Here is a 14,483-nt window from a genome sequence, read left to right on the forward strand (position 1 = left end):
TATGACTTCTATCATTTTTTTTTAACTGAAATTTGGTTTGTGGCGGGCAATGTGATCAATTCTAGAAGACTATCCATGTGCTCTTGAGATATAATGTATCTGCCTGTTGATACTTGAAGTGATGTGGTCTGTGACTCTCAGGTCAAATGTTTGATTTGAACCTGCTGCTTTGCTTAAGTGTCCTGTCCTGTGATTAAAGTGGGGCCACGAAGTTCTAAAATATTCTTGCATCTAAGGCCACTCTTCCACCAGACCTAATAATGTTGATTTTTAGAATAGGGTACTTAATGTTAGGTGTGTAGAGGGTACAGTTCTTAGAAGTTCTTGCTAAATTGATTCATTGATCTATATACATAAACATACACATGTATATAATGTGCTTTTCTGTATGTTTTTACACTATTCTCTCTAAGTTCATTATATCTTACATGCAAACAACAATTCCTGTTTTCTGTAGTTCCTCTTCAAGACAGTATCCTTTTAAATCCCTTCATTTTGTAAATCCAGTGTGTTCTTACTAGTAAGTTTCTTGTAGTAACTTACCTTGAAATCTTACATGAGTTTTCTTTTGGGTGAATTATTTAAAGACACCCTTCCAGTCTGTATCTTTTAATTGGAATGTGATTGTTTTATGTTCAGTGTTACGACTGACATGCAGAAACTGACTCCAGCACTTTGTTCATTGTCTTCTGATTCTTTGGGGGATCCCTTGCTCTCTTCCTGTCCTATTTATTTTGGTAATTTGCAGCTTTTATTGTGTTTTCCCTGATTTTGGTAAAAGTTGATTCTTTTCTTCTCTTGTGTGTATTTGTCTCTTTGTGGATCTCACAGTGTTCCATGTTTTAATGGCTCTCTGTGTGTGTGTGTGTGTGTGTGTGTGTGTCCTAGACATTGGAATTCCTTGAATGTTTGTACCAACACACCAGATACTTACGAGAGATCCCCTTTATGTTTGTCTTGAAAAATATTTCTTGCTTATTTCTTAAGGTTAAAGTTTTGTTATTGTCAATCATTTCCCACCTAATCTGTAATGTTTATTCTGAGAAATTTGCCCTTAACATAATTGGACTCTATATAATACCACACACTTTATTTTACTCTTTCTTTTAAGATATTGAGTATATTATATTTCAGACAAGACATATTATTGTCAAATATATTTTTGGTCCTTCAGGTTCTATACATAAATATTGCAGGAATTAGGAAATTCAAGGTTTCATTTTACTCAGTTTCCCAGGTTACTTTCCTTGTCTTCAGCATGTAGAATTCTTAGAGTTTAAATTTTGCTCATGTAGTTCTGCTCATTCATCCTGGGTGTTTCTTTCCTTCTTGTCATTTGGCAGGAGGGCGGTGTTGTTTTTCAAGACAAGGTTTCTCTGCTGGAACTCACTCTGAAAACAAGGCCAGCCTAGAACTCACAGAGATCTGCCTGCTTCTGCCTCCTGAGTGCTGGAATTAAAGATGTGCACCACCACTGCTTTTATTGTCATTTTCTAAATCTTTAATTCCACTGACAGAACATTAAGAGGCATTCCTTCTTCTGCTTGGTCTACTCTTGGTGAGGGACTTGCTGATGCCATTCCTTTGACTTCATAAGTTCATCAGTCCAAAATTCCTGCTTCTTGAACATGATCTCAATTTCTTTGTTGAGTTTCTTATTTGTACCATTCTATTTTTAAATTATTTACATGTTTTAGTATTTTAAAGACTCTTCATATAATCAGTTTTTAAAAGACTCTTTTTAGGCATCTCATTCAATTTTTTTCCTTTCTTTTTTCTTTTCTTTTTTTTTTTTTGGTTTTGTTGATGAAATGTTTTGCATTCCCTTTGTATACTACTAACTTTTTTATTTGTCTATCTGTCAGATCGGTTTTATTGATTTATAGAACTTTCACAGTAAATAACTCCTTTTCTCCTAAAGATATATTTTAAGGTATAGATTTGGCTTCAGTTGGAGGTCATGATACAGTTTCCATGTAGAATCTAAAACTGCAGCTGATTGCCTTGGGAGTGCAGTGCACAGCAGTAAGTCAGAGCATCATCCACTTTGAAAGACCAGGAACACTGGGAACACTGTAATATCCCGGGAAGACATGCACAGAACTGTGGGAGTGGAGCATCCCTCTTCCACAAGTATGCAGTGCACATCTCTGTCTCTGCAGGCTAGTGCAGATATAGCATAAGGACTCTAGGTGCCATAGCAGGGACCAGTTTAATCTTCACGAATTGAGCCTCATGCATGCGTGTTGTAGCTTGAATGGCATCCAGCAGGGCAGAAGGTTGCCTTGGTATGGTGCATTTGTCTGCCTTTGAAGATATAATAGTCAGAGATTCCCTGAATGCCTATAGGTAATATAGCCTAGCGTGTGCATCAAATGTTTGTCAGTCTGTGGGTCATGAAAAAAAAAAAACAACAACTTGAGTCAATATTGCACACAAGAGATTTGTGCATGTGGCTACATTGTTGGCCTTGATCGTCTCATGGTATTCTCCAGGTGCAGCCTATGGAGGAAGAAGGTATAGATGGAGTATGAGAAGGAGCAAGTAGATATGCAGTGACCTATATGGAGCTCCTGGTGTGTGTTCCGGGAGCTATTCCCTTAGGCGATCTTATCATGTGAACACCAGCATGTATTTACAGTCTAAAATGCCTGTAAGATCACCTGTTGATAAAACTTTATGGGACCACCTGTGTCCTGGTGACCTGTTATTCAGAAGAACAGCCCATGTGGCACACAGCTGGACTTCCTTTAAGCAAAATTAGTTAGCATCAAAAAAAAATCAGACTACTAAATTCCAAAGGAATAGTTATGGCTGTCTATGAAACTCTGCCTTTAAATCATGTAAAAATGTGGAGAGTAGTTGATATACAATATCCATACTAAGCCTGGAAATTATATTTTGTGAAAAGAAGCTATTATTTGTTGGTGTGAATATGGGAAAGAAGAAATGAGCAGTACTGTTTTTGCAATATTCTACACAACTGAAAATGCGAGACTAAAATAAAAAGAGTTTCAGAAAATCAATTTAAAAATTTGGGGTAATATTAAATGTGAAATTCCTTTTGGATATCTACTCCGGAATGAGTGTGGATGTTTCCCCCAAATTAATGGGTTGAAGCCTAAATCGTCAATGATGGTATTTGTAGGGTTTCTGAGAAGCAATTTAATCCTGTATATAGAGGAATCATGAAGGGAATTATTGCCCTGAAAGTCAAAGAAACCAGAAGTCTGTATTCCCACTGTGGGTCAGTACAACAGTCATTCACAAACCAGGAAGAGGGAAGAGCACCCTCAGTAGACACTAGGTCTGTTGTACTGACTCAGAACTTTTAGTCCTTAGATCTATGAGAAAATATCGTAACACTCCAGCCTGAGCTCGCAACACATCTACTGAAGAAATTGTCTGGGTGGTTTGAGAGATGATTTGGAATAAGAATATACTTGTTACTTTTCCTATTTTGTTTTTGTGATCAAAATGCCTAATCTAAACAGCGTGAGGAAGAAAGATTTATTCTGGGCTCAGGGAGTTCAGTCCATGGTGGCTTTTGCCTATGAATTTTGACAGAGGTGTGAGTGAAGGGAAGATTATTCACTTCCGTGGAGACAGAAAGCAGAGGTAGCAAGGACCAGCAATCCCTAAGTTCCTGCTACAGGAGACCTGCTTCCTCCTACTTAGTAAAACATACTTCATAAAGCTTCCAGCATCTCCCAGTTAGAACCCAACCTTTCCAACACATGAAACTTTACAAGAATGCTTCTTTTCCAAGCCTGTAACAACAGGAGCTAGAAAACCCAATTATACTCAATTCACAAAGCAGGTAATGAGAGTGATATTGAGCAAAATATGGAAAGGATGTTCATTAGTGTAGACTGTAGACATTCACAAAGAAGGCTTGCAATTGACACATACAGTTGAGTGAATAGGGTGTTGAGCTGGGAAATTAGCAATCTGAAACAAAGCAGCTACCACGGAATTCACATCTTGAAATGAGGATACTCTCACTATAGAATCTGGATTCTAACAAGAAAGAGGTAAAAAGCGTTGAGGACAGTGAGCTGTATATGGACTTAAAGAATTCTTTAACTTTCAAAACTCAATATTTTATGAACTTGGAAGTAGAGATGACAGTTCTCACCAGACAAGAAGGTTGTGTGGTTTCAGGACTGTGATGTGTACAATCTAAAGCATCCTGTGGATATAAAGAGTGGTTAATTTGAGTATTTCTGTTAATTTTACATTTAGTTTGCTGAGTGTTCCTGAGAGCCCTACGCAGTTAGAACTGCAAGCGCATTTAGAATAGATTAAGTTCCATTGTGTCCCAAAATTACCAATTTTGTGTATTAGGAAAAAAGAAAATTGAAACTAGACCTTATAACCATTGTCCCAAATCTTCCAAAATCCAGAGTCTTTCCTTTTTAAGCTTCCTGGTTTCCAGGCATTTCCCAACATGAAACAAATAGAGACTCACTTTAACCACTATTCATTTCTGAGTATTGCACACACTTAGTTTAAATTCTGCCCCTTTCTAATCCTGTCAGCAGACGCTCTGCTCTGGCTTTCCAGCTGGAAACATTTCGTGTGTCTTCCTTCTCATAGATTGTTTATTACACCATTCCAAAAGAGCAAAAAGAAGCATTCGAGGAGTTACCGCCTTCCAGTGTGTTATTTTCTACGTCATTATATTTTGAAGCATATTTTTATTTTGTCACATATTTAGGTACAATACGAATTTCAGAATTATGTGTTACATATAATATTTACTTCACATATTTTGAATATTTAATAAGTAGATCTTTTGAGTGTTTATTTTGAAAAGTGATTTTTATATCAACACTTCTTCACCTAAACAGGGTATACATGTTAATCTATACCAAAATATATTCATGATGATGTCGTTTGTTCAAAGGCCCAACAGTTTAACACCAGGAGTAAGCACATGTTGAAAGACATTAATTCAGCAGTTGTGTGGCGCATTCACATACATGTAGATAAAACACATTAAGGAGAAGAAGCTTTCAAAAAGAGGAAGAAACTATTTTTACTAAACCGAGTTTTAGTTCTTACTCTCAAGCACTTAACTCTCAACTGTCAGGGCCTGTTTGCCTCAGTGAGAGAGAAACTCATCTAACTCCATTGATCTTGTATCTCCTTAGAGTCTCCACAGGCTGATACTTTGTCTTAATATACTCTGAAATGGGTAGCGTCATTCTCTGTGTTAAGGTGCACTCCACCAGGTGGCATTTGATGGCTCTGTTCCTCTGTAACTTGACAGAATACTGTATATAGATTTGCTTATTTTTCACAATTATTTTCTACACTCTGAGGACATTGCTTACTTGAATAGTTTTGGGAGTTTTTGTTCCCCTGAAATGTGTACATGTATGCATAGAATAACAATTGACTTTCTTAAAAAATAAAAAAGGATGCCATGAATTTGAAAGAGCAAGGAAGAGTATATGGGAGGACTCAGAAAGAGGAAAGGAAAGAAAAGAGGTGGTGTAATTCATTGAAAGCTTTAAAATAAAAGGAAATGAAGATAACAGTTTCACAACAGATGAATTAAGTTGTCTGGCTTAATTGACTATAAAGGGTTGTTTACAAAGGTAATGTTTGTCCTTCCAGCAATAATTAAAGAAAAACTTAGCTTTATTCGAGCCATTAAATTGAACACATATCAGCAAATTGATGGCTAAATACCATCACTTGCTATCCTATCCATTCAATGTCAACAGCATTCAGTCGTTTAGCTTGAGGTCAGTGGCCAAACAAACACCAGTCACTGTCTTCTGTGTACTAAGCTAACAAGCTCTTGGAGCTTCCCCCACACCCACTGAGCAGGTTCTGCCTCTCTCAGCTCCCCACTCCTGCCTGGATTACTCTCCACGAGCCTGCGTTTCTCCTACCCCATGTTTAAGCAAGCACTGGGGTTTCATACACCAAGTTATGCGGTCCTGAACGGTTGTTTGTGAAGGGGAATTTACTATCGTCTCTAGATGTTCTTCCTGAATTATTTTACAGGGATCTGAAAATTCTGCATTCAAATCTGATGGCCCTTTGCTCTCCAGTAATATAAACTGAGCAGGCAGGGATTTATCTCTGCCGCTCATCCCTGAACTTCCGGTATTTGTCGTAGGTGAAATGCCTAATAAACACGAGGCTAATTAAGGAAGAGATATGCTACTCATCATTTAGCATTTTAAAACTTAGGTATCTTACCTCAGAATAGGTAATAGCCGGGGACCAACCTGACAGCTGACTCCAGAGCCTCCTGGTAGATTCCATGTCAAAGGAAGATATGGCACTTTTATTATATATTTGTTTTGTTATTTGTTAATTATAATTGATATTACACTTTCCAAACTTTTGAAAAAAGGGCTCATTTTCTACTGGACTTGTGTAAAATAATATGTTAGAAATATTTTTTGCAATAAGGAGGAGTGAGTGCTACTTATTACATAAAAAAATGTATGATATGACTAAATTTTCCCTTTTCAAGATAAACACTAATTATTAGAGCACCAAATGAAATGAAATTTATACCCTGGCAATGCTGAAGCATGCATGGGCAGCCCATATATGGCGGTTCTGTTGAATTTGTTCGTATTGGGTTTCATAATCTAAGTTGATAAGGTCTCTTCCTCAAGAGGGCACCAGATCTTATTACAGATGGTTGTGAGCCACCATGTGGATGCTGGGAACTGAACTCAGTACCGTGGAAAAGTAGGCAGTGTTCTTAACCTCTGAGCCCACCAAGTACTCTGGTTGAAAGGAAGATAGAAATAATAGCATAATTGAACTCTTCTGCATGTTTTATTTACCAATAAAATTCCTATTACCCTCAGATAAAACTGTAATTTACTAATGCCACAAAAGAATGATGCAAATAAAGTTGCACTGTATCTACAGATCCTTCATTCCCAATATCATAAATTGTGGTCACTCCTGCACATTAAAGGATTCATGGACCAGCCAGTGAAATGGTTCAGTGGGGAAAGGTGCTGCCACCAAGTCTGGTGACTGGAGTTAGATGCCCAGGACCCGCATATCGGAAAGAGAAAATTGATTCGTGCAAGTTGTCCTTTGACTTCCACACTCACGCTTCATCATATATGCCCCTCGTCAATTAAATAAATAAATGAATGAAATGTCTAAGAGATAAGATTCCACACCCAGAGATGGGGTGTAGCTCAGGAGCAGAGTGTTCAGCAGGCAGAGGGCCCTGGGTTCCATTCCCAACAGTGCAAACAAGGCTTCTATATTGATCAAGACTTAGTGAGGGCTCACATAGAAACCCTGTTTCAGAAGCTATGTTCTCACACTTTTGAAAACGTAAAGAGATAAATTGTTCCAGAAGAAAAAAGAAAGAAGATAGCAAACAGCAACAACAAAATCCCAGCTACAAAGCAATGAGCGAGTGGAAAGTTCTTGTTCACAGGAACAAGAGGACAAATAACAAAAGTCTTAGTGTCAGCTTCTTAGTAACAAAAGGCACTCTCCAAATTATGTTACTTTTGTCCTACAAACTGAAAACAAAGAGGACTACTCACTCAGTGATTTTTTTTCTTTATGAGATTTGTTGTAGTTAACTTCACAAAATTGAGAATTATGTATCTAGACTTTTCCTAGAATTTCCTTATACTTTTCTAATTTGCACTTTATGATCCTTGTGTATTATGTACATGTGGCGTAGCATTTACCTAGAGGAGCAATGTTTGGGCCTAGAAATGATGACTACTTTGTTAAGCTAAAACTGGACATTATGAGGGTATAAGAGTAATGCCTCGACTTGTTGACAAAATGCTGATCACCACTATACCGGAAGTAAACTATAGTAAGAAAGGAACTTGTCACAATCAAACATTTCAAAAGCAGTCTGTGGATCTTGCCAGTGAGTTAGACTGTGGGGGAGGGGCGAGTATGTGTGGTGTGTCAGCCTGAGAAGACAGGAGGATGCAAGATGCAGGCTAAAGAATAGAAGATGCGTGGAGAGGCGAAATGGGCAGTGAAGACATTGGTCCTTTCTGAGATGTCGAGGCAGTGAAAGTAGTCAATTCTTTTTATTACTACATTCATTTATTTGTGTGTATAGTGGGTAGTCTGGTGATCCACATTCTATAGAGCGTGTCGAATAGTCCGAGCACAGTTGCAAGTGTCACTTTTCTTTTTCTGTTCGCACCATGTAGGTCCTGGGGAGTGTGGGCTCTGTGGCAGGTATCTTGACACACTGAGCCATATCGCTGACCCAACAACAGATTCTTGTTTCATAAATGAGACAGTTGCAGGAAAACATAAATCACAGAGGGAAACTGGCCATGCATGAAGCAGATTGGACAGAGTCTTGTAATACGGAAAATGGTAGTTTATTACAAACTGAAGTGTAACTATTCAGATGTCCATGGAGTATGGGAATGCATTGTCCTGTAGGAGTTCACAGCCACGGCTGTAGTGTGAAAGTCTGGAGGGATGTTGCATGTTCAGGTCCTGTAGCAGGTTGCGTAGGTTGACCTGCCAATAGAAATGGCTTTCCTGGCCGGTGGGGCATGGATTGCATACTGGACTGTGGTTGTCTGATCCACTTAATATCCTACCGAAGGAAGTCCAGTGACCACCCTATTCCTGAGTCCAACTCCAAAGCAATAATAGCTGTAAGAGAACAGCCTGGTATCTGGTCAGTAACAGGCAAGAGCTTATCTTACCCAAGGAACAGGCTGTGTCTGAACAGTGATCCACAGATAAGGTTCTTCTCACCCCGTGGATAATCCCCTCACCCTAGAATAAGATCAGAGAAGTCCCTTGACATTCTTTGAGCAGCACTGAGATTCCATTCTCCAACTATGACTTCCCTTTGATATTCCTCACACAGCCACCAGAGTCCCCTTTCCACCCATGACTTCATTGGGGAATTTGATGGCTCTTTGTAAAAGGAAAGTATTAAATGTTTTGAAATGAGCAAGTATAGACCTCTTCCAACAACACGTGCTTATGTCTCTGCTTTAAAGGAGAGTGACACAGAACTCAGTGTGAGAAGATGTGGGGTTTGCTTCTTAGACCAAGGTTAGGAAAAAAGAAAATAACAGCAACGATAAAATAGTTAAACTTATTGAAAGTTTGCAATATTCTAAATATCAGCCTTGATATAGTGTCTCAATTTAGATCTTTCAACTTCCATTACAATTTGCGCCATCACCTGCTTTTTTTATGAACAAAAAAACTGAGAAATAGTTGCATAGCTGATAAGTGTACTCTAACTTTGAATTCAAGATTTTTAATCAGAATTGTTTTTGCTGATTTGAATACTATCTTGATACATTTTGACCTGGGAAGAAAGAATTTAAATAGAAAAGTGTTTAAATATTATAATGATATATTACTTAATATTAATTCATATATAATATATTAACCAATTATGTAACATATTTGTTTACATTCCAGACATAGGTGCCTAAAAATAAAATGGTTAAGCTCATTAACTTATATAAATTAACTGTTATACACGCATGAAATTCTTGTACTGTCAAAAATGCGAAGATTCAGTATAAAATTCTTTATCCAGTCATTGACATTAGGTCATGCTTTATTCCTTAACACTAATAGTTTGAACATTCTGTAATTAGTTGGTAATTGAATTATGTTTTCTTCTCTGAAGGCAACTGATCGAGAGGGAGACCCAATCACATATGCCATCGAGAATGGAGACCCTCAGCGAGTTTTTAATCTCTCAGAAACGTAAGTTACAAGGAAATGATTTACACTTGATTGCCCCCTGTTAACGTCAAGCGGCACGCTGTTAGCAAGAGGACAGACTTCCGGCTGTTTGTAGTTTTAGTTTACATTTTTTTTCTATGAATGCTAATGAGCACTGGAGGTAATTCTAAACACCAAACCTTTCCCGAGAGACTATTTGTTTATCTTAAACAATTTTATCAGCTAAAATCCACCGAGGTGGAAAAATTTCACTTGCAGGCAAAGCCTCGGAATAATTAGGCGTCTGTAATGTTGTCAGTTGCTCGTAGCGACAAGGGCACTTCCGCAAAGAGCACAGCACTAAAGGCCTCGTTCATTTGAAGGGAGGTTTGGCAGCCAGGTGTATTACATCACCTCTAAGATGGAATAAAATCGCAGCACCTTTTTAGTCTACCTGCTCTCAAGGTATCAGAGATACTAGGGTGAGGGCATTCGAGAAGATGGTTAGTGTAGAGACACCACAGGCTTCTGCTCTACATCATGATGCCTGGGGGAGTCTTTCTAAGGAGCAAAATTGATGTTCCACATCTGTTGCCGGTGTATGTAGGGAGAGATAACTTACCCGTGGTGACAATAAGATAGCCACAGCCTCGGCTGCTAGAATATGTGGTTTGTAATCAATCAGGCCATGTGAAAGTCTGTTAATCTTACGACAAACAAAATTTAACATGATATTAATCCACACGCCTATGAATACCTGATTTTTGACAAAGAAGCTAAAATTATACAATAGAAAAAAGAAAGTATCCTCAACAAATGGTGTTGGCATAACTGGATGTCAACATGTAGAAGAATGAAAATAGATTCATATCTGTCGCCTTGCACAAAATTCAAGTCCATATGGTTTAAAGACCACAATATAAATCTGACTACACCTAAACCTGATAGAAGAGAAAGTGGGAAGTAATCTTCAATGCATGGGTACTGTGGACCACTTCCTAAGTATAACTCCAGTAGCACAGACACTGAAGGCAAAAATAAATAAATGGGACCTCCTGAAACTGAGAGGCTTCTCTAAAGCAAAGGACACCATCAATAAGACAAAAAGGCAGCCTACAGAATGGGAAAAGATCTTCACCAACCCCACATCAGACAGAGGACTGATCTCCAAAATATATAAAGAACTCAAGAAATTAGACATTAAAATTCTAAATAACCCAATTTTAAAAATGGGGTTCAGAACTAAACAGAGAATTCTCAACAGAAGAATCTCAAATGGCCAGAAGATACTTAAGAAAATGTTCAACATCCTTAGCCATCTGGGAAATGCAAATCAAAAAACTCTGAGATACCCTCTTTACACTCTTAAGACCAGTAGTTTTCAACCTTCTTCATGCTGTGACCCTTTAATATAGTTCCTCATGTTGGGGTGGCTCCCCAACTATAAAATTATTTTGTTGCTACTTCATAACTATAATTTTGACACTGTTATTATCATGTAAATATCCAGGATATCTTATATGCATCCCCTATGAAAGGGTTATTCAACCCTCAAAGAGGTCATGGCTCACAGGTTGAAAATGCTCGAGACTAATGTGAGCCAGAAGAGGAGAAACAAAAACAAACAGAATCACCGTATTGCTCTCCCATGATTACTAACTTTATTGTGTCTTTATGTGGGTTCTATAAAATATCTGACCATTTACTGAGTCCCAGCCAATGTGGCTCTGACACTGTTTGCTTGGAGTTTTGATGGTCTGTCGGGTGTAGACAGAGTTTTTCATTGAGACTGCCATTCAGCTCTGTCCTGCCAGCTGCTCCCAAATACCACACAGAGACTTATCATTAATCATAAATGCTTGACCAATAGCTTAGGCTTGTTACTAACTAGCTTCTACACCTTAAATTAACCCATATTTTATCTATGTTCTACCATGTGCTTGATATCCTATCTCAGCACTGCATGTCCATCTCCTGCTTCCTCTACATTTCCTCAAACCCCACCTTTCTTCCCAGCATTCTCTCTGCTCCCCAAATCCTACCTACCTATCAGCCACTCAGTTCTTTATTAAACAATGAGAGTTATACATCTTCACAGTATACAAATGGATTACTCCAGCAATGGGGAGATTCTGTCTTGGAATTGCCTTATTCACACCACCCACTGCCTTCATGTCTGAGCCATGTTTGCAGTCCTGCAAAACTTACCCAGCACTGTGGTTAGATTTTTATCATAAATAATGCTTGTGCATCATGCAAAGATTTTTTTGCACTCCTGATGCAGATAGTGTTTCCTGCCTCGTGGCCTCCACCAGTCAGTGGGAATGTTCCTCCAGGCCAGCTTTACCATGAGAGATGTTCATATTCTCCATTGACTCATCTTTCTGCTCTGAATACTCCAAGATACTGTCTCCATTTCCCTCCCCATGCCAAATATTCCCCCACATTCAAGTGCCTCCATTATTGAGTCAGAAGGCATATAGTACTTTATCTCCATCATAATCAGATAAATAAGAAAAAATAGATTTATGTAAAATTTGACACAAGACAGAAAGTCAAGATGCTCTCTAAGTTCATGCCCGAGGAGAGCTGGAGGAGAGGAATGAAGGACTATAACAACCTAAAGCAGTGCAAGGCAGAAGCTATCTGGTTTTTTGTTCTCATTGCACTACACCTAGGTTGACAGACTTCCTTTTCCTCGAGCTGCTTAGTAGGTATGTCTGAAAAGCAAAAACCGCCTCACTTTTCTCTCTGAATGTTATTGCATGGTGAGATTGCTTGAGGCATGTGCGGTGTAGAGTTGATACAAACCTGATTACTGTGAATGTGTTCTGGAAGTGGTTTTCAGTTATTTGGACTAAACAGTTTTCAGGTTGTGTTTCCCAATCCTGCCATATGCTCTAAGAGCTTCCAAAGTCTGCATCATCAACAACAAAATCAACCAAATGAGCTACTCTGTCCCTGGATTCCATTTTCTCCCAACTCTGTTTTCACTGCCCCTTGCAATGAGTATCACATAAATCCCACTCTCAGAATCAAAGCATTTAAGTTGAAACGAAGCCTATTTATCAATTAAAAGCAAACTAGGTTCTTACATTTGATTAATATCTCAGTGTTTTAATGCATTAAATGTTTTCTTACAGTGGGTGCTTGATGAAAATTTCATTTGTAGCAGCCAGTGTAAAACCCAAAAAAAGACATTTTGAACTTATTTTTAAATAGCTAAATTGTTATTGGTATTACTTTGGAGGAAAGTATGCACAGGGGATATTTATACCGGGTAGTAAAGGGGTAGAATTAAATAATTCTAAAGATAATACTTTATTTAAATTGGGTTACTTGGATTGAATATCACTTTAAATTTCATAAAAATAAGCAAATAATATAATTTCTAGTATGTACACAAACATATATTTAAATTTTCTTAAATGGGCACATGAACACTAATTATAATTTATTATAAATGATATAAAATATATAATATGATTCCCTCACAAAACCCTTATAAATTTAAGTGTACGTATGGAAATAAAAATAACTATTAAAAATTTGGCACACTGCAAATTTAATATACTCTTTGAATTACCTGATTTTTTTTTGTAAATGGGACATGCAAAAGAAAATAGGCTTCATCATAGAATTTGTCCAATAGAAAGCTTGTCTCCAAGTGGAGCACTTTGCATTACATACGAAAACACATGATATTTGGAAGGGAGCCTGCTCTGAGAATTGTCATGTTGCCTGGGAACCATGGAGCCTTTTACTTTGAAATCATGACTCACAAGGAATCATGTCTCTCCCAGGAATGAGTTAACCATAATGATGTTGTTTTGCTTGATTTTCCCACTAGAAGGTTGAGAATCATCTCTGTGATCTCATTCAGGTTTGCAATTTCCTCCTTATTGCTAAGAATCTCAACAACTTTAAAGGATCATTTCTGATTTCAGCGTGCGCCCTGGAATCACACTTTAATACTCAGTTTATGATTACGCAAAGTGGATAAAAATAATCAAAATAGTTCTTACCAATGGACCCTCTTCTGCTTCATGAGATATATAAAAGGAAATATGCAATTTTTTATTTGTAGGGAGGAATAGAAACCAGTGGGGGCGGGGGACAAGCAAAGGTAAGGCATGAACATGAGTAAAGGTCAGAGGCAGGGTGGAAATAGGGGTGCAAGGAGGAGGGATGAGGAGAGGGAAGAGAGGGAGGGAGAGGAGAGAGAGGTGCAAAGGTCTGCAGGGACCTTTACATCCAAGTCAGGAAAAGAACAACTCACATGATACACTGTCTTTTTGTTTCTCTCTCTGCCTCTAGCACGGGGATTCTCACGCTAGGGAAGGCGCTAGACAGGGAGAGTACAGACCGCTACATCCTCATAGTCACAGCCTCAGACGGGAGACCCGATGGGGTAAGTATGATCACTGGGAAGGGTGCTCAAAGCAAGACTAAGGAAACCAAAGAGTCCGTGTCCCTACACTCTAAAAAATGTGTGACGGCCATGAGGAGCCTTAGCCACCAAACAAAGTGCTTCCTAACAGAGAGATCCAGACTCTGGGACTGTCCTGTACCTCGGCCTTTGATTTGCAGAACAGACCCTTGTGATCCACATTCTTGCCATTTTATCATCACAACTCACAGAGAATCTGAACGCAGACTTTCTCTACCAGTCCTCGCCCTGTGTCAGTCCCAAACAGCAGCAGAGTGCCTCCTGAGGCTTTGTGGGTTGAACATGTTCTTCTCGGTCCAGCTCTTCAAGAGGCGGGAATGGGAGAGGTTGTAGTGCCTAGAAAATT

General features: G+C 38.5%; 1 protein-coding gene across 1 annotated transcript in view; it reads left to right on the forward strand.

Annotated features, from left to right (window-relative positions):
• Window positions 1–14,483, forward strand: part of Pcdh15 (protocadherin related 15) — a 1,187,935-nt gene that overhangs the window by 981,126 nt on the left and 192,326 nt on the right. Inside the window, exons 20-21 of the mRNA XM_057794363.1 lie at window positions 9,650–9,729; window positions 14,005–14,098. Of these exons, the coding sequence (XP_057650346.1) occupies window positions 9,650–9,729; window positions 14,005–14,098 (174 nt within the window). The remainder of the gene's footprint in view (window positions 1–9,649; window positions 9,730–14,004; window positions 14,099–14,483) is intronic.

Source organism: Chionomys nivalis, chromosome 19 (assembly GCF_950005125.1).
Source record: "Chionomys nivalis chromosome 19, mChiNiv1.1, whole genome shotgun sequence".
NCBI lineage: Eukaryota > Metazoa > Chordata > Mammalia > Rodentia > Cricetidae > Chionomys > Chionomys nivalis.